This window comes from Liolophura sinensis, chromosome 8, assembly GCF_032854445.1.
Source record: "Liolophura sinensis isolate JHLJ2023 chromosome 8, CUHK_Ljap_v2, whole genome shotgun sequence".
NCBI classification, from domain to species: Eukaryota; Metazoa; Mollusca; class Polyplacophora; order Chitonida; family Chitonidae; genus Liolophura; species Liolophura sinensis.
Window position 1 is genome coordinate 51073508 of NC_088302.1, and position 24924 is coordinate 51098431.

The 24924-nt window shown below is 37.6% G+C and overlaps 2 protein-coding genes across 2 annotated transcripts; one reads left to right on the plus strand and one right to left on the minus strand.

Annotated features, from left to right (window-relative positions):
• Window positions 1–177: 177 nt before the first annotated feature.
• On the minus strand, window positions 178–9720 carry LOC135473134 (mitochondria-eating protein-like). Its single transcript, XM_064752965.1, has 9 exons — window positions 9609–9720; window positions 7982–8087; window positions 6384–6606; window positions 5379–5516; window positions 4578–4770; window positions 3956–4114; window positions 3534–3709; window positions 2158–2284; window positions 178–1221 (listed from the first exon to the last, which is right to left on the minus strand). The coding sequence occupies exons 1-9, from the start codon at window positions 9693–9695 to the stop codon at window positions 1078–1080; spliced, it is 1353 nt and encodes a 450-aa protein (XP_064609035.1). The 5' UTR covers window positions 9696–9720; the 3' UTR covers window positions 178–1077.
• A 121-nt stretch (window positions 9721–9841) lies between these two features.
• LOC135472476 (coiled-coil domain-containing protein 22 homolog) lies at window positions 9842–23418 on the plus strand. Its single transcript, XM_064751995.1, has 16 exons — window positions 9842–9891; window positions 10761–10932; window positions 11270–11402; window positions 11843–11973; window positions 12445–12529; window positions 13268–13437; window positions 14400–14603; window positions 15307–15366; window positions 15785–16024; window positions 16325–16441; window positions 17017–17118; window positions 17525–17632; window positions 17813–17908; window positions 18548–18607; window positions 19951–20025; window positions 20436–23418. Exons 1-16 carry the CDS (start codon window positions 9842–9844, stop codon window positions 20550–20552), a joined length of 1920 nt encoding a protein of 639 aa, XP_064608065.1. The 3' UTR covers window positions 20553–23418.
• The last annotated feature ends 1506 nt before the right edge of the window (window positions 23419–24924 follow it).

Consider the following 24924-nt stretch of genomic DNA (forward strand, 5'->3'; position numbering starts at 1 on the left):
GATATTGTACGTTAATAGTGTAGACAAACTCTCTTTTCGTTATCTTTTCCTGAAGTAATGCACTTAATAAGAGAATGAAAGAGAGAATGAACGAGAGAATGACTATGTCTTAATGCCACTTCGGCAATAAAGTAGCCATATGTTCGCCTAAATAAAGGACGGAGACCTAAATGGGAAACACTATCGGTTTTATTTTCTTCAGGGAGTATACAAATGTTGTTCTAACGACAAATCAAGTCTCCTACGAATACATAAATCTTACATACATAAATAAAACCAATCTATTTATATTTGTAATGCTTACATAAAGTATATAAGTTTTGAATTTTTTTTATATAAAACACATACATGTTTCTGTTGTTTTTTCTTCACCAACTTGTAATATGGTTTAAAAGATTAGGTTAATAAGTACGTACATATCACCGACATATGTAAATGCTGCAGAAACAATCACTCAACAAAATGAAAAAAAAAATTTCTTAATACTGCAAAAAATTTGATAAAAGGGAAGAATACTTATGTGATGTACATGGTTTGGAACATTTGGTCTTGGTCCAATACACCTTAGATATATAATGATAGATCTGTTGTATTTGTCCTTTCTCCGTCAGTTTTTAAATTTAAACTGACAAAGTCAGATCATCTCGTTACAAAACATCTCCAAAAATAACGAAAAACACATTGGGAATGTTTGAAGAGACTCTCTATTCAAATCATCGCAAACGTGTGCTGTTTTGCAGGAAAATTAATGCATTTAATTAACTTGTCTAAGAATCCCGTAGAATATATTTTCTACTATCACAGATATAAAAACAAAAATATTACAATTATTAGTTAGTAAGTTTCCCTAAAATTGTAAACTGAAGTCTTGAGTATGAAGAACAGAAGCTTAACGGGTTGTTGATGAGACCACCGGATAAGTAAAAGAAGAAGTAGAGTTCACATGTACTTACCAATTTAGTCAGCAGTAAAATAACTATATCACTAAAAAACAGAATTAATACAAAGCAGTGCATAGAAAAGAATTTCATTTTTCAATTCTTCACATTGTTCATGTGTTTGAAAGCCGGAAGTGGTTTATCGTCGGAAAGGGCTGGTGGATCTGCGTGGACTCAAAGAGCGACTGCGTGCAGAAGGGCTGGCGGAGCGTCCGCGACTCATGGAGCGGCTGCGGGATGGGCTGTCGAAGGAGGTGGGGCTACGGGGGCGTCTGGAGGATCCCTGTACAGACACATAAAAATGACAGCAATTACCATACAGCAAATTCATGAAAATAAAATTTCTTACCAAAAAATACATGCCCACAACGTGCTTGATCAATAATAACCACACTGTCGCCTTTGAATTCACAGAGGCCATATAGATCTGATTTGTGCACTGGTTTGATTTTGACTTTTGAATTTATTTTTTTTTTTTTTTTGATCGGTGTTTTACGCCGTACTCAAGAATATTTCACTTATACGACGGCGGCCAGCATTATGGTGGGTGGAAACCGGACACAGCCCGGTGGAAACCCACGACCATCCGCAGGTTGCTGGCAGACCTTCCCACTTACGGCCAGAGAGGAAGCCAGCATGAGCTGGACTTGAACTCATAGCGACCGCATTGGTGAGAGGCTCCTGGGTCATTACGCTGCGCTAGCGCGCTAACCGACTGAGCCACGGAGGCCCTTGACTTTTGAAATGCCATTATTGTTTCACACTTGTGGCAACTTGAAATACAACACCCAAAACAGCACCATGACTTTCCTTTAGAAACTTCTACAGAGTGTATATACCTCATTTTTATGAGGAACGTGTTAATGCATTTAGAGCCTTACGCACACATAATTTAATTATTTTTTTGATTGGTGTTTCACGTCCTTCAAGAAAATTTTAATTAAAACAAGTGGTTAGCATTATGCCGGAAAGAAACCAGGCAGAACCTTGGAGAAACCCATGACCATCTGCAGGTTGCTATCAAAAATTCTCACCAAAGAGGGAGCCAACAATCACATTGGTGAGAGGCTCCTGGGTATGGTGCTGTGCTAGCATGCCAACCTCTCAGCCATTGAGTCCTCTGAAGCACAATTAAAGTGCTTCCATTAGCATAATAACTCAAAAGTGTGATTACTAGTGCTGGTGACAATTTGCAGGACACCTGTGTCCTAGAGCTTACCAACGAGGCTCCCCTGCGGGTGACAGCCTCTCCCTTCATCAGAACTTTACTCCCCTGGACCAGGCACGGCCAGACATGATGGTTCACCAGTGGGGCAGTGTACTCAGAGTCGTAGCTGCGACGGTAGCTGGATAACATACAACACATGTAACATATACAGCACAGCCATGATTAGTCAGGTTATATTTAAATGTATTTGTAGGCAGGGTGATTTTAATCTGTAAAGATCCATGTAGAATGAATGGACTTTGTGCAGTGATGTTGCTTTACGGCATGTGAGGGCTAATCAGTGCATTTTAACATGGGTGGATATATATAACGTTAGGGTAACTCATGTTAATGATAGCATTTTAACATGGGTGGATATATATTAGGGTAACTCAAGTTAATGATAGCATTTTAACATGGGTGGATATATATAATGTTAGGGTAACTCATGTTAATGATAGCACTTTAACATGGGTGGATATATATTAGGGTAACTCAAGTTAATGATAGCATTTTAACATGGGTGGATATATATAATGTTAGGGTAACTCATGTTAATGATAGCATTTTAACATGGGTGGATATATATTAGGGTAACTCAAGTTAATGATAGCATTTTAACATGGGTGGATATATATAATGTTAGGGTAACTCAAGTTAATGATAGCATTTTAACATGGGTGGATATATATAATAAGTAATATTATCTAAAACATTTATTGCTTGAAATATTTAGTTTAGTGACGGTATTAAGCAATTCAACAAACTTAAGTCATCTTTCATGTATATGTCTTGTGATACATCTAATTTCAATGATCTTAAGTTTTGTGTGTGGCACTAAACAACAATCAAATAAAAAAAATACATTAAGTTCATTAAACTAAAAGATAACAGGGCAATCTCTACAGACAATTTCTATGGAAAATATTTATTTACTGACTTCATTGGCGCTACACACCATACTCCTGACAGTGTAAATCTTCAACCTTTTCAACCACTCCAGCACCTTTTTCAGTGGGACTTAGGCATACAATTATTACGAAAATGACACTAAAAGTGATTTGTTTGCATCACTAAAGATGGAAGCTTCACAAAACTGTGCAAATTATTTCTCTACACCCCATAGTTCTCCCAGAATGTTTCAAAATATTGGTTGCAGAGGCAGTTGAAAAGATGGAAGAATTAGGGTAACTCATGTTAATGATAGCAGTCAGATTTCTGGGTTGAGGAAACTGGAGCTCTGAGGGGAAACGACTACCAGTCACCCAGCAAATGTGCCTAACTAACCTGATGCTCTCATACCAATAAGAGCGAGCAACCTCAAAATTTTTTTTTTTTTTTTACCGTTTTCAACATTTTGAAATTGTGTACTGGACAGACAAACTTACCTCATATCATCATAGAGTTCTGCATCAGAGGCAACCTTGATGTCTAATGGGTGAGCCAGGGCACTCATCTGCCAGGCCAGCTTACACGCCTCACGGATGTATGGCTGGATGATAGCAAAGCTTGTGTCCAGTGGCAAGAAGATCTTGATGTTACGGTTGAGGCTGCGAATCACATCCTGTACACCGCAGAGGACAATAATTATTTAAAATAATTAAACATTTTTTGATAGCTGTTTATTGCTATCATCAAGAGTTGAAAAACATAGTCTCCATGATGTCTTATGGCAACGCCTTCTGCTTAAAAGTAAATTAAGTGACCTGCTTATTGCGCAAGTTTAATATGTTGTTCCAAATTTTGTCACCAACATTGTTTCAGAAATACTGTCTTACAATGAAGAGAGTTTGAAGGCGAGCAGACTTACCGAGACCATTCCTGGAAGGTCGTAGAGGTCAGTGTTACGGTTTATGTAGTCTTGTACGGCTTCCTCCAGGGTCTCAGGCCCTATGTGAGTGGCTGCTAAGTTAGCTCGCACCTTCATCTTAAACTGACGGAATGCAAGCTTTGCCACGCTGAATGCCTCCTATGGAATAAAAGTGACCCATATGTTCATATGTAAATATCCTGCTTGACAGAAATACGACTCTAAAGGAATTCTCCAGGCAAATACAGCAAAATGGGTATCCATAAAGTAAGCATTCTTTTGTTTTCGGAATTTCTACCCAATTCTTTTCTACCGCATATCTTGTACAGAATGCACAGGACGTTACTCTAATTCTTCAACCTTTTCGCATGTTTGCAACGTGTTTATTTAAGCATAGTGTGAAGGAATTATTCTATGTTAACCGACAAAAATTATGCTTTTTGTGAAACCTGGAAACTGGCCAATCCAACCGATGTAGTTTCGTCTCTAAAATCAAATTAAAAATGTGCATAAACTGCACTGAAAGTTGTTCTTTCATATGTGAAAAGGTTGAAGAATTAGGTAGCACTGAATTTGTACACAAATAATGATGACATACACAGGAACAAGTAGAATTGCTTACATAAATTGCAGAGAAGAGAATTCTTTGGTTGTTCTCATGATCATCTGAGTACCGCCTCAGGGTATCCATGGCATCCAGCCGGTCCTGAGCAAACATGTCGTTGAAACGGGAGATAAGGTTATGCTGACGAACTCTCTGTACAGGATCATCCAATGAGAGTACAGATGAGGAGCGTGAGGCGTAATGGTACGAGCTGTCAAACAAGGGAAAGAAAAACAGTGGAATTAATACAGAAATTAAAGGATTCATGAAATGTACATGCAACTGTCAAAAGGTGAATGTACATGTTCAGTATTTAAAAGAAAAGAAAACACCCAGACCAAATTTATATATATAAATATATATGTCATCCAAGTTTAAAAACTGTATCATTTCATTCTCCTGATGTTCTATAATCCATTGAGATATCCTAGATCAAAGTAATCAAAATCGCTTGCATCAAGAAAATCAAATATGTCGCAATGTTAAGATAACCCAAGATAACAAGTGTTTCTGCTCTGAGGTCATGTAATCCATGTTTTGCATTTTTGCCCTATAAACTGAATGAATGTATGGTACAAGTTTCCCTGCATCATGTTTCTGTTTTCTGTTATATGGCATGTTCCATAGTCTCATAAGACCTCCAGACTAAAAGTTGATTTATAGAGTTACCAAACATTTAAAAAAGTGGCTGTGGTCATTTAGGTCTGTTTCCACCCTTTGTTTATTATAAATAAAGTTTGCTTATATATGTTGCCTTTTCTTTTAAGTTAATAACACAGAAATTTGGGATATACACAAAACCAATGAGAATAGGCATACTTGTCTCGGCTCAGCTTGGAGGAGGAAAAGGAATTAACCAAGAGGTCATCCTTCAAGCTGCGGATTTGTGACTTGTAAGTGTCGACCCTGCCAGTCAATGCACGCAGCTTGATCAGTTCATCATTGGCATCAGCTAACCTGTGAAAGAGAAAAAAATGAATATTATATAAAGTAGGTATGAGCAAGAATTACAAATTATCATCATGCTCATACATGTACATCTATGGACAATATATATATAATATAGGAGTAAAGCATTTCTCACAAGATACAGTCATGAGTCTCATCTCCTTGTACTTCAAGATATACTATGTGGCTGTTCAGTCTAAAATCTGATAATGCATACTTTGTAAAACCAGATTTACATATTGTATTTTCTATGCCTAGATGTACTTGTAGCAGTTATCTCCCTTTTGGACAATGTGCTTTTCATTCATGCCGAGGGCTGAATGCTAGCATGAAAATGATCAGTTGAGAATTGTGACCCAGAAGAAGCAAAATAGTAAGGCTTTCAACAACTCTTTGAAAAGGTAAAACGGCCTTTTTCAGTACACTGAAGGTGATAAAACATTGAGATTCTATGAATAAGTGTTGCAAACCCTGTCACATTCTAACCGAGTGACAATATCAGACATGAGGATTCGATAACCAAATTGCCTAAAGTAAACCGACCTCTCGAAAGTGGCTCCTAAACCTTCAAAACATGTGATAAACAGCCATGCACGTCACACAGATGGAAGACAAGTTGTCTTTAATGAATGCTAGATTACCAAGCCAGCCACACCAGGTAGACTGCTTTTTGTCATCAAGGCCCCACAAACAATAGGACTGCAAGATATTCTACAAATTCTCTGTGGAAGGCTAGGATTTAACCCACACAGACTGCCCTACACACCTTCAAAGTGTCTGTATATGACACTGTTGTCTCATAGCCATTTGCTGCATTACAAGATTTGTCTCCCTTTGTATCATTTGGCAGAGCTCATATTAACCAGTTATACTCACTCATCTTTCAGATCCTCCACCTCTGCCCTCGCTAGCTTAAGCTCCTCCTCCACACGCTGTAATGAGTTCTCATACATTTCCTGCAGCTGATCCAGCTCGCGATTCTTGGCAGCCGTCTCTGCCAGGGAATCGCTGCTGTAACTGCTGCCAGAGGTGAAAAAGTTCTGTCCCAGCCATGGCAACAGTCGGTACTTTATGATATCAGCCCCAGCGTAGGTACCACCTAGAAAATAGGTCATCATATGTTAATAACTGTATTATTTTTTGCAATAGACTCATATCTATACATACATTTAGCCATTACTGTGACACAATTACTTCCGAAAATGCCATTATCTAAATGTAAAGAGAGTTTGTGGTGTTACATTTATACTTCATCTATGCCAAATAATGCTGATGTACATCATAAATCTTTTTTCCGAGTAATGTCAAATTTTGTTTTGTGGGGATTTCTTTAAACAAGTAAACAACTAAAACTATATTCTGAGAACTGGATTATTTGCCATTTCATCATTTGACTGTGTTTACATACAGAAGCAGTCACCAATTTAAATGTCCACCACTCTGCTTTATACTAGTTGTCACTATTCAAATATATAAGTACAATCACTTTAACTGAACAACTACACAGACCAAAATCTAGCATCCTCAAGCTCTAAGAAAAGAATATATAAATCTCATATGCTGTAAATCTTTATCCTTTTCGACCTCTAAATCACTTTTTTCAGTGGAATTATGCATACAATTGTTATGAAAATGATGCCTGTAAATGCTTTGTTTTTTGTTTGTGACACCAAACATGCAAACTTCATAAAACTTATTTCTCAGCACTCCACGATGGTTCTATCAGAAGGTTTCAAAATACTGTGGTGGATGAAAAGGTCGAGGAATTAGGGTAAATCAGATAGGTACAGATGTCATTTAGAAAGTGGATAAAGTAACAGTATTATCATTAATTAATATAATCATTACAATTTCTGAAACCTTATAAAACAATTGTGAACATAAGTACATGTACAATGTAACTGAATAGTAATGGATATGCACGAACCGAATTAAACATCTACAATAATAATTTTTATATTAGTATAATTTATATTTGTATTATTTCAAGAGGAATTTGGGACTTCTGGCTAGCACACCAATTCCACCATGCAGAGATCAAACAAGATGAGCCCATAAGAATGACATCTTTCATGCACTTTTATATAAAGACACCAGTTTGGTAACCACACAGTGTGTTCTGGTTTTCTACTAAAGATTGAGTTGAATTATAGAAAGTTCTACAGTGTACATGTACTCTCAGCTAGTGTATATTAACACCACAGACTTTCAATATTCTAACTTCATTCACTACAAAAACAAGGACCAGGCAGTTATACAGTGGTGTGCTGCAAGGTTGTGACAAACATGTACTTGGTTGCACAAGTAAGTAACCGAGACAAACAAGCTTTTGCAAAGGTACAATGCAATGCAACATTAACACTAGTAGAAAAGTAGTAAGGGTATTTAATTACAAGTTGCCAATGTTTGCACAGCAAAGCCCAAAAGTTATTACCCCTGACAGGTTTGGGCGTGACCTGTCAGAGCAAACCTACCCTCAGAGGCTGTCAGACTGAGTATTTTAAACAGCTGACCCTGAACTTTAGAGTTCAGTTCCACTATCTCACAGCATGCCGCAACATTCTGGTCACAGGTGTTGATCTGAAACATCACCAATAATCACACAATATCAATTCCAAGTGTGTGTGGTGGAGCATTTAAAATTCATGCTTTTATACAGAGTGCATATCAATAAACTGACGACATAATTTTCACTCATGATGAATAGTCTAAAAGGCAAACATGAAGAGAATGTATGAAAATGACTTAACAATACTGAGTAAAAATTATGAATATTTAGAGGTATATGTACATGTATGTGCAGGTTCCTAGATTTGAGGAGATTAGAAGTTTCCTTCATGCATGTACATTTTAATACGCCAATTTTGCTGTTCACATAATGCCTTAAATTTCGATCTTGATAACTTTAATTTATACTGTTTACAATATTAGAAACTTTCGACAAAAGTTATTCAGGCCTACTTAATTCATAAGGCTAGATGAAGAACTAATGTGAGCTTTAGGGAACATGATCAGAATGTGTACACATTGGAATATATGTGTCAAGTATGATTGATGGCAATATTAACAGGCTTATTTGAATGCTTCTGAAATATTCAGAAACATGAAATTTGGCATTCTAGTGTAATATGATTTGAGGTCAACAAAATTTATACCTTTATGGAAACACTTATCAATTAATTAAGGGATATACCATATGTCATAATACCAGGTTGCTAGAGATAGACCACTGACATTCTTTGGTCAAATGACAGGTTTAATGCCCCAAGTATTACCTAACCCTCTCAAAGGGCAGGTCATAGTTCAAAATGAACAATATATGTGTGTGAGCCTGTTATACAGAGATAAATGCCAATAAATACTGTAAGAAAGTATCTATTTTTGGCACCTTTCCAAAATGTTTAAAGCTACAATAAACTGACTATACATGCTTTAAATTTGAACAATCATTTCCACTTTTGTTAATCTAAGACAGATGTCAATTTGTGATTCCTAACCAGTGTGACATAAAATTATGAAATCCGTGTTTCTTTTTTGACTAAATAAAATTTACACAAGGAAAACAATGCGTAATGGTAACACAAATTGTTATTTGTCCTTTTTCATGGTGCATGCTGTAACCTGTCAAAGGAAATGTGCGGTCTCTGTCCCTGGCATTTTTCCGATACCTGAGAACGCTGAAATAACTGTAACGGGGCAGCATGTTGAGGCTTGACGCGCCGCCTGTCCCGCCTGGGGCAGTCCCCTCAGCGCCCGGGCAACTCGGCGATATCGCACGTGGGACCCGGACTAGGCTTTCATCCTAACTAACCTGACTATGAGAAACGCTTCACTTATCTTTGAAAACTTGTTGTCAATATGATAAGAACAATATTGTACTGCACGCATGCAATATTAGCTACATACATTTGCTGACGAAATGAAAGCCATCAAAACCTGTCCATATTTGTCTCGGAATTCGTTTCCTTGTCAATGCACTGAAAGTTAACGCTACAAACACTGTGGCTCAACATATCCGCGATGTGGTGATTGTTAACAAATATTCTTTTCATTATGTATGGTGCAATAATGCAAAAATCACAGGAGACACGGCTAACTTACATTATAGTCATCATACCATCTGTCAAGCTTGTCTTGTAAGATTCTAAAAGAACCAATATTCACGAGTCGTCTGAGCGATTCCGACATTTTCCTTGCTGGTTGCACGGATACAGTAAACAGTTCGCAGCTGACAACGAGCCTACTTATTGGATGGATTACACGACGGAAACTGCCGAGAACTCACGAACGAGTACTTCCGTTGAACTTTGATCACATGATCTGTCCCAGACAAAATGGAGGAGGTGGACAAAATAATCGTTCACTCCTTGCGAGGAGTTGGTTGGTAAGTGACTGTTCTATTGAAAACAACAGTAAAGCCCGTTCTGAACACGCACACAATGCATATCCATGAACACCGCAGGCATTACCATTTACATTAAGTAGGACTTGGCGAATATTGTGACACCAAACATCGATGCTAAGTACCGTACGTCGTGGCATGCCAATGATACCTACTGGCTGCAAAAGGGCGAGAGCCGGTACTATGTCTGGTTGTTTTTTTCCCAGTATTTATGCCACGCTGTGCTACATCCTGCCCAAGCCTTGCTAGTGCACGCTGACCTCTGCATTATTAAATTATCATATCAAATCATTGTTCGGCTTCAGCATGCACAAACAGCGCTTTACATTGGGACAGATTTAAGCTGTCTATTATCTGAGGCGTATATGAGAAAAAAATAACATCCTGGTTACAAGTAAAATTCTGTCTAAATATTCCAAAATATCCAGTCATATACTCACATGTATAGAAATATTTGCATGGTTTACAGCATATAGGCCCTCTCACCAAAGCAGTCACTGTGAGTTCAAGCCCTTCTCATGCCGGCTTCCACTGCAGCCGTAGGCGGCAATGTCTGGCATCCACATGTGGATGGTGATGGGTTTCCTGCCACCAAATGCTGGACAGCATCGTATAGGTGAAATATTCTTGAGTAAAGCATAAAACACCAATCAAATAAATAAATAAATACAGTACTTAGGATGGTAGTCTCGGTAAATGAAAAAAGCCGATGTCATTGAGGGCAAGCTTTACCCCATTCCTTTAAAAAAAAAAATGGAAGGGGAGATAATTTGATACATATTCTAATGTCAGTAGTGTTAGATAAGTTACGACAACAATGTTGGAGTAAACATGGCTTCTGTTGTTTCCAGTGAGTTAGATGATGAGATTCAGTCGCTGCGAGGTTTCTCCACAGAGATGATTGTTGAAGCTGTGGCTCGTTGTTTGAGAATTATCAACAATGACTCAGAACTCTCTACAACGCTCCCCGGTGGCATGTCTGCTAAGTTCCGCGTCGGAACCAGTCTCGCCAATGCATTGACGGTGAGATATTTATACTGTTATAAGATAAACTAAAGACATCATGCATCAACACTGGGAGAGGTTTAAAATTTCTAGCAGCAGAGGTATACATAAAAAAAAACATACTGGTTAGAAGTAAAATTCTGCAAAGAAAAATTCTGTCCAAATATTTCAAAATATCCAGCCATACACACGTGTAGAAAGATTTATGTTGTTTACACTCTACAGTACTCAAATATACGTTCATGTTACTGTGTAATTATTATACTACAAGCTGTTACGTGAGGATTTTTGGCAATGTGCCAGTCTTTTGAATAGCTGTGATAATGTCTGTGATCTTTAATTTGATGTCTTGAAGGATTTAGGGTATCGGGGAGAGATTGGCTACCAAACTTTTCTCTACTCAAACGAGACTGATATTCGAAAAGTGTTGATGTTCCTGGTGGAAAAATTACCAAAAGAATCTGAGGAAGGAGGAGAAGAAATATTAGGTGAGATGGTACATACACATGAAGCAGCTTAAGTGACTGTTTATGTGAGACTGTTGTTAAAATATGAACTACAATCAAATGTAAGCACTTTCTGTATTGACACTCACCCATAATCCTTTGCCATTATTTCTCCAGCATGTCATATTTTATCATGCTTAGTATACACTTTGACTGAGTACACTATTTGCGCACATTTTGGAAAAGATATAAGTGTGATGTGCAGACATTTTTTGTCAAAAGTAGAAAAAGATCAGTAGAAAATGCAACTTGAATGTGTTGAAAATAGATTGTAAGTACAACTTTGCCCAAGACATCATGTTATGTATTTAGCTACCATAATAATATTCTTTGTGGAATGAGATTATTAAACATGTTAAATGCTTCATAATTACTATCACACTAGACTATAAATTAATGTGAAGCTTATAATTTGTGTTCAGGTTCATCTGCACTACTTCAGAGAGCGATCTCAGCAGAGGTGTCCAAACGTTTGCATTCTCCGTGGGGACCAGCCTGCTTACGAGAGAGGGGTGTCAGCTGGAGGGGCAGTCCACCTAGCTGGTGTCAGGAGGTAGGAAAAACTCACTCCACAATACCTTGCAGACTATTTGTATTAACTTGTGAAACATGGTGCGTGCTTAAAATGTGATTACCTGTGAATTCTCCGCTTGTTCTTCATAAGATAACTGTCAACATCTGGTAAATACGCAGAAGTAAATTTGTGTGAACAAGTGTAGAATTCTGAAATCTGTCCAGACTATTAAATAATTTCTCATTAACAAAGAAACATGTCAGAATTGTTCATTATAGAATTCCATTTTAGAAAGGCACCCATGTCCATCATTGGGATCAAGGCTTAACATTAAATAATGAGAAGTGCTCTTTATGCAGGATAATTATTCTGTTAAACATACAAGTTTTTTTTATTTTATTACAAATGTACTTACTCATACTTGAATATCTGAGTACTGTAAAATAAAACAGATTTGTAAGAGAGGAACCTGTCGGCATACATTAATAAAATGCATTGTTGTTCTTTCAGGATGAAGGTTCATTTCAACAGTTCCATTCCTGGCTATTGACTGTTCCACAAGATGTGACGAATATTAGTAAAAAAATACCTAAAGGTTTGTGCCTTTTATTTTATGAGTAGAATTACACCTAAATGACAACATTTGTCGGCTAGTGAGGGTTTATTGCGTCCACATTAAACTGCTAATATACAAATGAATTTTGGGTTGGGTCACCCCAAAGACTTGGAAAATGGTACTTGCTGCTGCCTCGCTTTGTGCTCAGCAGGACTGGTTGGCTCATTGTCATTATAATGCGACTGGGTGGGGTGTCTTGTCTGGTGTCTTCATCGTGATACTTCACAGTATATACGCACACACCTAGTGAAAACCTTGTCATCATATGACTGAAAACTTGTAAAGTACAATGTTAAACCCAAAATCTTTATTCATTTATAAATGAATCAATGTTGAGTGGGTGTAAAAAATGTCTCAAATATTTATAGGTTATTGAATGAATACCTGTTGACGTAAACAGGTTGCATGACCCCAGATAGTTACATGCTTCAGTGAATGCATCATGGTAACATGATGTTGCTAATGCCGGCGTGCAATGTGAACATTGCTAATGGTGAAGTGCAGTACGAAATACGTGCAACACAATCGCCACAACATTAAAAGATAGGCAAATGTGGAAGGTGTATAATAACTATAAACTTTAATAGACTTGATATGTATTCATGCCTAGTGCTTTATCTTTTTTACTTTCTGTGTAGTTTTAAGTACTTCATATGATATAGACTTTAAAACTTATTAAGATGAAATTGAAATGTTGTCATCTGTGTTTTATCACAGGAACCAAGCGGTATTTTGACAACTTTCTTCCATTTGTGACCAATCTTCCCCTGAAGCACAGTGATGTGTCTTCGTCTGTGTTAGAACACAATGGGCGCTGTGTGTCAGCTCAGCAAGAGTGGGAAACAGAGTGGAACCGATCAGGTCTTGCGTCAGGCCTCACAGAAGAGGTATGTAAAGGGGAATAACTCTGTGGATAGACCTTATTGACCCAGTCATCTTCCAATTTAACTCCTACACTGTTAAAAACATATCAAGACCCAGTAACGTTTCAGCATTTGGAAAGCGCAGAGCTATAGTTTACACTTCAAAACGTTCTACATAAACACTGATCTGCTCAGCTAGGTACACTACATTTCTGTCGTATTGTTGATGGTCTACACCGATCAAGTGGTCTACAGATGTCAAGTTGTTGTCATCTGGTTTAAGATTCTAGTTTTTAAGTTGAGCATGAGCTGTTGGTTCATTCACATCCTCAGACTGAGAATCTCGGGGAGAATTCTTCTCTCGCCTTATCAGTTCGGGGAGACTTAGTGCCAGTGACAGTTTGATGTGCACAGGGCCATGTAGGTGGCCTTTGTACATGTACCTGGTCACACACCTTCCACAAATATGGATTTTCAGGGTAAATAAAACACCAAAAGTACATGTATATATCAGATGAAGACCATTAAACACTCTCCCAGAAAATAGCTTAATTTATGTTTAGGGTATGCGTGACATTACTTCCTTATTTTCCGTCTGATATAGTTCATTGCATGGTCCATTAGGGAATGCATTCAAGGATCTAGATGTACATATACCCTACATAAAATTTGCCCACAAAAGTGCATTTTTAGTGGCAAATAAATGTCACAAATTATTATTTTTGGTGCTGAAACTTAGAGTTGACCAGTAGAATATTATCCCGTGTTCCAAGCAAACCTCAAACGCCTTTCTTAAATCAAGAGAAAAATCGACTAGTCATGGACAAAATTTATTTTGAATGATGAAATCTAGTAGTCTGTGCGTTGGCAAAAAGATGTTGTATTGACACTTGTCCCAAAATGGTCAACCATAGAATTCAAAGTTTCAAATGCATTTTATCGGATTTATCGCATGTTTCACCATAGATTTATTGCTTTCTCCCCAGGGCTATAGGCTAAAGAAGAAGCAGAAGATTATGAAGAGAGTTGGAGACCAACTGAGGCAGAGTCTACAGAAAGCGCGCGTAGCTGAGGCGGCCAGTGAGAGTCAGAACCTGCAGCAGCTTCTGGACTCCCTCAGTGGACGTTCAGGGGCGAGCAGGACAAAAGGCTCACGATTCACACATACAGAAAAGTTACAGTTTGCACAAGTGAGTTGCTGTTTCACAAATGCTGTAAAATGTGAATTGCAAAGGTTTTAGATTTGTCACTGAAATTTGATATGTGATAGTAATGCTCTTACTTCAGTGCATTATGTTGTGGGTGACCAGAAGTATACTACACAAATCTGATCAACCTACAATATTTTCAAAAACCCAGGGCCTGTCTCCACTTGATTTGGACCATTATGGTGATGTAGTTGGGGTCATTCATTTGGCAGTGCACAAAGCTGGCAACCAAACTGCCACGTTCTATGAAATAACAAAGATAAGCGATGTATGTAGCACAAATGCAGGAATGTACATGAATTGAAAACTCCGCGATTTTTCTTCACAAGAAAGCTGCCACTGCAGATGAGGCATTTAAACAGCAGCTCTGATAGATTCAAGGCTTTGCAGTTCACCTTTAATATGTTTAAGTGATGTAATCAGTTCTGCAGGCATTTATCTGTAGACCTGTATCAGACAGGCAGAGCTCAATTTAGAGTACTTTCGTAACGTAAAATACAAGTAAGAGTTGTTCAAGTGCGCACTTTCAAAAAATTTTGTGAATCAGACTTTCGTAACTTAAGTGACATCACCTTAAGCCTCTGTGTGCTTCAGACAACATTAACGATGGTAAAACTGATTTATGAAGTTTTGTGTAAGTGAGCCCTGAGACAAAGGCGTTTAAGCTCCTGTTTTGTTATTTCAGGATGATAAAGCCATTGCTCAGTTAGGTGGTGGAGAGACGCCCAGGGCAGATACAGAAGAGGTAAGCCCACAATCATCAGTGATTTGTCTTACAAATTTTGTCTGTTTCTTCTAGAGATGTAGATTTAGAGGCTGTACAGAAGGAGTTCTTTTGACATGGAGGCTGAAAGGTTGTTTAAAAAAAGTTTCTCATAAAAATGATGTTATAGCTTAACTTTAAAGTTTTATTATTTTGTGCTTCCATAAAGGCAATGAATATTAATTTGAGTCTGTTCTAAACTTTGGTTTCTAGCTGTGCAAAAATATTGTCCTATTTTGTTAAAATCCTGTGCATGTGGAGATTAATTTTCTGGTCAAGTTGGAAAACCAGTCAGATATTGTTTGATTTTAATAAAATTGTGTGTGCAGATAACTTTTTTTTACCCCTTAGATCAAGCTTGATCCATGCATAATTTACTTGTTTTATTTGTTTCATACAGGAATTGAAGGCCAAACGTGAAGATGAAATCAAACGCTTAAACAATGAACTTAACAATGTAACCAATGAATTAGATAAACTGGAATTAAACTGCCAAAAATTCAGAACAAACATGCAGCAAATGGAGGATCAAATACGTCAGCAAGAGATCAAAAACACTTCTGAGGAGGAATCATTCATAGTTAAAAAACGCACTATGGATTTGCTACCTGATGCAGCAGAGAATATTGCCAAGTTACAGGTACGAAATGGAAAAAAGGTTTGGTATGTTTTAAAGTTCATCCATTTTAGCACATTTTGTAAATATTATTCTAATTCATAAAAATAAGTCCTTGAGGTTTTCAAATTTACAATATATGATCCAAAGTATGAAAACTGTTTCAAGTGTCATGTCAACTCAGAAAATATAGTTTCCTGTTTAGTATAAAGCTGCATGTATTTCGTTGTATAAAATGCATTGAAAGTGGTGCTTTTATGTGTGGAAAAGTTCGAAGGTTGACTGTAAATATCAGAATAGAAACTATATTCTTCCATGTTACAGTCTGTGGTGGAGTCAAGCACTCAGAGATTGGTCAGTCTAGCTAACCAGTGGGAACAACACAGGGCTCCTCTCTTACAGCAGTACAGAGACCTCAAGGATATCAACTCTCAGAAACAGGTCAGTTGAATCAGCAGCCATGGTCATTTGTTCAAAAGTTTGTTGGGTCAGACTTAAATGGTACCACACATTCTAAATATGAATAAATATGAATGGTCCCTAAGCTAAGACTGGCTGCAACCAGTCGGACAGTGACCATTGAGGTGACAGACGCATATCCGGTTTTCACTGGTTGGGCTTCAACATTGAGTCAAGGGGAATGTCATGTACTGGGTGAAGACTCCTGATGTTACGCTGAAGAGGTCATGAAGTGTCATTGTACCCTAATTTTTCTAATTTGTGGCACAAATATATAGTAGTGTTGAAAGTAGAATATTACATTTCTTTACCAGCCTTTTGGAAAAGTAAAGATATGATTATGTTGTTCATTAGATGGTCTACCCATGCGAGAAAAAAGCAATTCAGTATACTGCTAGAATAATATATACATATTGGCTAAAATAATCAGACCAGCTGCCCCCAAAATTGTAAGAAATAGGGTATGCCGTACTAAGTGTTAATCTGTGGTTGTTTCGTACATCATACAAGTAGAGTTTTTTTTGTTTTTTCACAAATATCTGTGTTTCAATACGCAGTCTGAAGCCCAGCAGAAATTAGAACAGATCAAGGAGTTCCGGGAGAGGATGAAAGCTGTAGCAGATGAGGCAAGAAGCAAGGAAGAACTGCACAAACAGCTGGTAAGATTGGACGCTTAGGATTCGATTAAAGGTTATGAAGTCGTTTTCTTCAGCAGTGTGCCTCAGTAAAGTCAGTTACATACATGGTTGCTGAAATACACTCTTTGTACTTACATTCATCTGCTAGTATCAAGATTTGGTTGAAAGAAGGGGAAAATAGCTGTCACAATTCTTCACAATTCAGGATAACTATTTGTAGCCTTTATACTATCATTGGAAATTGCCTTGTTAGGATATCTGCTGACATTTATGTCTGCCATCTATGCTTTAAAAGAGAGTGTGTGGGAAATTCAAGGCATATTGCTGATGTAATTTTGCTGGCCAAGGAGGACAAGATAATGGAATGACTATATCCAGGGTCATTATGACCTCTGTGTGAGGACTGACCAGTACTTTCCTGTTTCAGCTGTCAGAATATGAGAGAATGACGAAAGACGTCAACAGATCAGCTTATACAAGAAAGATCATGGAAATATTGTCAAACATTAAGAAGCAGAAATCTGAAATTGAAAAGGTAGGTGAATTACAATATTTTGATATACCAATATGTGAAAGATGAAAGACAAACACGTGTCTCAATGAGATTGCAAGCGTGTTCATAATAAAAAAAACTGTAAAACAATTTGGAAGGCATTGTAATGTAAGTTTGGAATAGAGATTTTAGCCTCTGTATGTCACATGATTTTCTCTTCAGGTACTAATTGACACAAAAGCAATACAAAAGGAGATTAATCAGCTATCGGGGAAACTGGATCGAACTTTCACCGTGACAGACGAACTCATCTTTAGGGTAAGGGTTATGAATATACAATGTATTCTTTAATAAATATTTGTTGCTTTCTGAGTGTAGCAGTTGCTCTCTGGGTGACCCGCTTTACATAAGTTTATAACACTGTCGAAGTGGTCCCTCCAAGAGCTCATACAGTTTCCAAATCGCCTTTAATATCTCTCCCATTTGCTTATCTGGCAAGGTAAAGAAATTTTATGTGGAACATACTCATGCATGATATTGTCAAATTAGTATCCTAAAGATTGGCTTACAATTTTTTGTGATTTTGTGTTTGTTTTGTATGGGCTTAATACAGATAAATGCCTGGCAAATTGGGTTGAAAAATAACTTGCTTCTTTGAGGGAAATATATCTCATTATTATACATTAGTAGAAAGACAGGTTTTATTTTATTTATTTATTTGATTGGTGTTTTACGCCGTACTCAAGAATATTTCACTTATACGACAGCGGCCAGCATTATGGTGGGTGAAAACCGGGCAGAGCCCAGGGAAACCCACGACCATCCGCAGGTTGCTGACAAGTTTTACGGTGTGCATCTGAAAACTTTGGTTAAACACACAACAGCAGTCTGAAATGGAACTGTTAAATTTCCAAAGATGTAATCAACTTTATGAAATTTGTTCTCTTCCTTCCCTAGGATGCGAAGAAGGATGAAGCTGTGAAGAAGGCATACAAGTGTTTGGCAGCATTACATGAGGTGATTTTTTCCTCTGGTTATTAAAGTAGAAAAAGAGTCTAAAGTGTCTATTCCTCGTCCCTTCTCAACAGGAGAGCTATGTGTAGTACTTGTACATTATAAATACATAAAAAGGTGGACTTTCAAATTATTTTGAAAGGATCAAGCTGCTGTATTTCTTCACAAAGAGCACTTTCTCTACTGAAGATCAAAACTCAAGATTCACAACCCAGGTTTTGAATCGAAGTTTAGTCATTCCTCAGATTTGTTTTTGTACTTCCTTGGCTTGGAACTTGGTGGTTAATAGAGGAAATAGCTAAGCACTGGTTGGTCCTTTGTCTGGATTCTGTGACGGGGTGGGAACCATTTCTGGTGTCTTAGACATGGCATTCAGCATGGTATGATGGAAATAATTTTGAAAGAAGCATTAAAACCCAAGCTGTCAAAGTGAAGACTAAAAGATCGTTATAATTGACCAATCAACAGCAGACAATAATTTGGAAGTGTAACCGTCAATCAACAGCAGACAGTAATTTGGAGGCGTGACCACCAATCAGGCAATTGAAGGTGATTGTTCAAATCCATCTATTGCTGGCTAGGTAAGATGACATGCCACTAGGTCACTTCAAGCAGGCTTATACAGTTGGGCTGACCTTACATCTTTTGATAGTGTAGAGTTAACCTAGTGATCTTTGTATGTGGTACAGCCAATTTTAACTCCATTCCATAACTGTAAACATGTTATATTTGTTAAATATATTCTGTCATTTGTCCTGAAGGGAAAGAAAGTCCTGTGTACTGAATGCAGTCTTCCACTTTGAATACATTAATGTTAGTTGGCATACTGTGAATATATATGGCATACTGTGACTGTGTATGGCATACTGTGACTATATGGCATACTGTGACTATATATGGCATACTGTGAATATATATGGCATACTGTGAATATATATATGGCATACTGTGACTATATATGGCATACTGTGAATATATGGCATACTGTGACTGTATATGGCATACTGTGACTATATGGCATACTGTGACTATATATGGCATACTGTGAATATATATGGCATACTGTGACTATACATGGCATACTGTGACTGTATATGGCATACTGTGACTATATGGCATACTGTGACTGTATATGGCATACTGTGACTGTATATGGCATGCTGTGACTATATGGCATACTGTGACTATATATGGCATACTGTGACTATATATGGCATACTGTGACTATATGGCATACTGTGACTATATGGCATACTGTGACTGTAAATGGCATACTGTGACTATATGGCATACTGTGCCTGTATATGGCATACTGTGACTGTATATGGACATGATGTCTGTTTCAGAACTGTGACCTGCTGATTGACACTGTGGAGGAGACAGGAGGAATCATGAGGGAGATTCGAGAGCTGGAGGATCAGGTCTGTGTTGTCTGCTACTCCGCGTAATGATGAATGAAATCTGCTGCAAACTCTTAGATAATAGTACATGTACATTGCGCTGGGATAAATGCTACACACTGGACTAGAATGTGTTTTGGAGTTGGGGGGGGGGGGGGCGGGGTTGGGAGGATATACAAACTTTAGCCTGAGCAGTTATTTAAATTCATTAAAATTTTTATCGAGACGTGCTTTTAAAAAAAAATGTAGAGAAACATGAAACAGAATTAGCAAACTGAATGTTGACTAACCTCAGGATTTTTTCTCAACATGGATGTATATGAGCTCATTAAGTGTCACACAATAACTGAATAAAACTCTGTCAGAAGGTTACTCAGCTTCCAAATACAAAATTATAATATTGTAAGTCATTTCATTTTCAACCTTTGTAGATTGAGATAGAGGGCAAGAAGAAGATATTGGCCAATCTGGAGAAGATAACAGAGGATTTCCAACAGATGAAGAAAGAAAATATGACCTTGATGGCGAAATTAAAAGGAAGTTCCTAGACTTTTTCAGACACAGGAAATACTTGAATATTGCATGGTGCTAATTATGAAGTCATGGTGAGCTGGTACCTTTTTCAGACTGGTACACTTATTGATCTGCTATAATTGGAATGTTAGCTCAACATTTGCCCCCAACACAGTCTTCAACAGCTTTTTATTATGCTGCAGTGCTTGTGAACTATTTTGCTTTACGAGAAGAACAATACAGAAACATTGAGGTCTTACAGAAAAGAACAAAGAGTGCACTGCTTGCATTGACTTCTTGTGACAGCAATATTTCCCATCACATATTCACTTCCATGCTGTGTGTTTGATAACCGATGGTTTCAAATCAGATTTGTCAGAATGAAACATTAATACATGCTGTTTTTCACTAGTCTTCACATAATTGATGTTTTCTGTAATACCATTGACATCTCTGCGCTTCCAGGTTCTGTTACATGTATAGTTGTTATTGTATTTTACCTAAATTTTGGTATGTAAAAGTGATACATTTGACTCTAGTTCTTCTGATGAAAGATTAATCAAGCTTCATGTGAAAATCTGGAGGTTGCGGACCTTAAAGTATTCCACCGATAACATGAAGTCGATCATTGGGATGCAGGAGATAGCCAATCACATGTCCTCAAAACCGCAGCCAGCTATCTTAACAAATTGATTGGATGTTGCAACTTGCATTCATTGTACAATCAAAGGCATTAAAAAACTGATAAAACTCTAGCTTCTTTAACACATTTCTCCATGTTCTGTTGTCCACAGCGCAGATGTTGAATTTTCCAGAAGTAACATGCTGAATTTGACTTTCGCACATCGTTGCTAGTGTTGCGCTGTTTTATTATGAAGTCTTTAGTATCATCATAAGATTTTTCACCAATCTTGGTGTTTTGATTTGTCAGGTGATGAACCAATACAATTTACAAACTGTTACATTGTTTACATTAATGCCTGCAGTTTCCTGAAGAGAAGGCTGTGCATGTGCAATAATTGATGACGGGTGAAAATGGAGTAAAACACATTACATACACCTGTACAGCCAGGTTTTCCTCGAACTCCTCGTGTGGTCTGGTACCATCAAACTAAATATGTCTACAGCAATAGAGGAATAATTCAAAACTCTTCCATATATTATGAATAACAGTACTTTTGATTTCTAATAGTGCACGGTTTCCTGGTAATAAATGTTCCAGTACAAGCCAGGATATAATTCCTCTACATCCATGCTTGTAGTGTGCCACTAGCCAGCTAATGCTTTCCCATATGCGCTTAATGAATGCTAGTGGACTGGTTGTCAAAAACACCTTCAACAACTGAAGTTGTTACTTAATAATGTAAATGTTGTACTATAAATTACTCATAATGTTCATATGATCATTTGTTTATTGTTAAGAACATTTGTGTATACAATATATCAAAACATTTTCTTGTGTATTTTGGTTTGTTTATGATAGCTCAGTCACTTCATATTCTCCCATACCTATGCCTTTGTTTATTGATGAACCACTCAAATCATGTACGTAACCAAATTCTTCAGTATTATATTTATTCTTATACGCATGCTTGTCGGTGCTGAATGGTCAGAATTGAAAACTGGGCATTAAATCCATGTGAAGAGTAAAGTGTAATTGAAAATAGCATAAGAGACAAATTATTATATACATGTATGTACCGTGGTACATGTTACTGGTCATTTGTAACGTTTTCCCCTCTCCTGCCAATAAACTGGTCAAGCCGACTCATTTGTTACAACCCAAAGATAAATGTGTGAGTCATGTAACTAGGTGTAAATGTCCATGGAATCTTTTTAGTTTATTCCAGTAATAGATTTACACATAAAGATTCCTCTTTATGAAAACAAAGGTTGTGTTGAAATATGTATTTGCATTATTGCAGATGTGAAACAGACAAACATGAGGTGTGACATATTGTTACAGCTTGTGACATTGTTCTCTGATACAATTCATCACACCATGCTCACAGATGCATTTGTTATACATGTACATGTATAATGTCCACAAAAGTATTTTGTGACGTGTGCACAGATGCATTCTTGATACATGTATAATGTCCACAAAAGTATTTTGTGACATGTTTACAGATGTATTTGTGATACATGTATCAAGTGTGTAGGCTACTATATTATTATATGTTTTTTATATATCTAACTACAATGTGTAACATGTTTAAAAAATACAATTTGTCAGATACATTTGCAGAGGAACATAGTAAAATGCTTTGTTCACTGGCACATTGTGTGATATTGTTGTTAGACACATTGTATAACACTGTACTATTATATACCTTGTGTATCATATTGTTCATATAGACCACACATGTATACATAAATTTTCAAAGTAGCATTATGATACACATCTATCTTCCGTTTCTGTTAATTTCATCTTTTATCCGTATGGATTGTGGACGAGGAATATCCAGCTTTCCTTGCGTTATTTTATGTGTATCTTTCAGCCCTATATGTTATAAGAGACATCAGATCAGATTTTCTGTGGTTCTGTGGGACGCTTGGGTAATATATTCCACTGCCACAGTTCAGAGTGGACGATGCGCCGAAGCTTGGTTTCATTCTAGATGATAACTTTCTAGATAAGTAAACCTGTGTTGTTATCTTATGACAGTTAAGTGTTGAGCGATACATATGGAATAATTAGTATAAGGTGCATGGCTATTGCTTATTTAGAAGTAAGCTTTGTAATAAATACAGAAATTCTAAGCGGTTTTCCCAGTACTTTCTGACATTTGGCCACGTGAGAAATGTGGTTGACCAAGCTGTTAGGGACAGAATACAGACTCAGCATATACGTTAGCCTGTTCATGTATACATCATGGGTACAGCTCAATAAAAACTCTGCCACTATTCTCCTTTTCCTTTTTCCGTCATTATCATATAATATAAACTTTGAAGTTACAAACCGTGCCTTTACTACCTCACATAGTTTTTCCCCTGTACACTGTCCGGTTTCCTTCCATCATAATACTGGCCACCGTGGTATAAGCGAAATAGCCTTGAGCACAGCATAAAAGCACCAATCAAATAAATAATAATCTTAAGAGAATATACCAGATAATACTGGTCACAGACAAGGAGTAGTTTTGTGAAATCGGATTATTTCATCACTCTGGCCCTAATATCACCCACGCGGAACAGGTAAGACATTGTCTCAAACTGCTGTATACACTGTACATACTAGAAAAGAATCAGAGCCTACACATTTGCGTACATCGAGCCCCGCCCAGTGCTGTCTGTGGAAGTGACAAAGTCAAAGGCACCGACAAGCTACCCGTGTAGGCTGCTATATACATGTATTATGTTTCGGGAGGCGCATCCTTGGATTTTAAGCCTGTGGTAGCAGAGTTAATTAACTTTCGCCATCAGTCATTGGAAGTCCGAAAGAGACCTGCGTTAGATTTTCTGAAAATTTATGGTACCAGCACGTCTGGTAGGGTATCATTTTATACATTTACATCGGACATTTGTGAGGTTGGCATTTTCAGAGAGATTATTTTGGGATATACGGGATAAAGTTAAGAAAATTGATTGTTTACAGCATTTTTTGATTTTTCCTTACAATCTGCAGTATAACCTTTTTAACCGTTAAACTTCGTAGGTTCAGTCGGTTAGGGCGCTAGCGCAGCGTAATGACCCAGGAGTCTGTCACCAATGCGGTCGCTGTGAGTTCAAGTCCAACTCATGCTGGCTTCCTCTCCAGCCGTAAGTGGGAAGGTCTGCCATCAACCTGCGGATGGTCGTGGGTTTCCCCCGGGCTGTGCCCGGTTTCCACCCACCATAATGCTGGCCGCCGTCGTATAAGTGAAATATTCTTGAGGACGGCGTAAAACACCAATCAAATAAATAAATAAATCGTAGGTTCAAATTCACCGTTTGTTGGCTAGGGTGCGGTCACTTGTCAAGAGGTTTCCATGGTAACGGGACAAGTAATAACTTCTTTTTGTCCTTTTTTTAAACTAAGTTACCTGTTTCAATAATCTATAGAGGTAAAAAAAATCCCTGGACAACAAGGCTAAACTTAAATTTATGGTTCTGACGAATGTAACACAATTTTATGCTGTGACAGACTGTAAGAAAGACAAAACGGATGTCACCAAATACAGTTCTGCACTCAGATCCATGCATATGGCCTCTGTATTTGCCACTGTGAAATTACATTTCAATGTAAAACAGGGGGGCGAAATGGAGCCCAGTTAGGAAGGTGCGCGTTTAATCGTGGCGTGAGAGTTCGATCCTGACCGTGGAAGTGAAATGTACTGATTCTCCCGGGCCCTCGTTGTTCATGGAGACTTGGCTACAGCGGTCGACGATGCTTACGTGGCCGTTTCCGAAGTCTTTCTTCGAAGA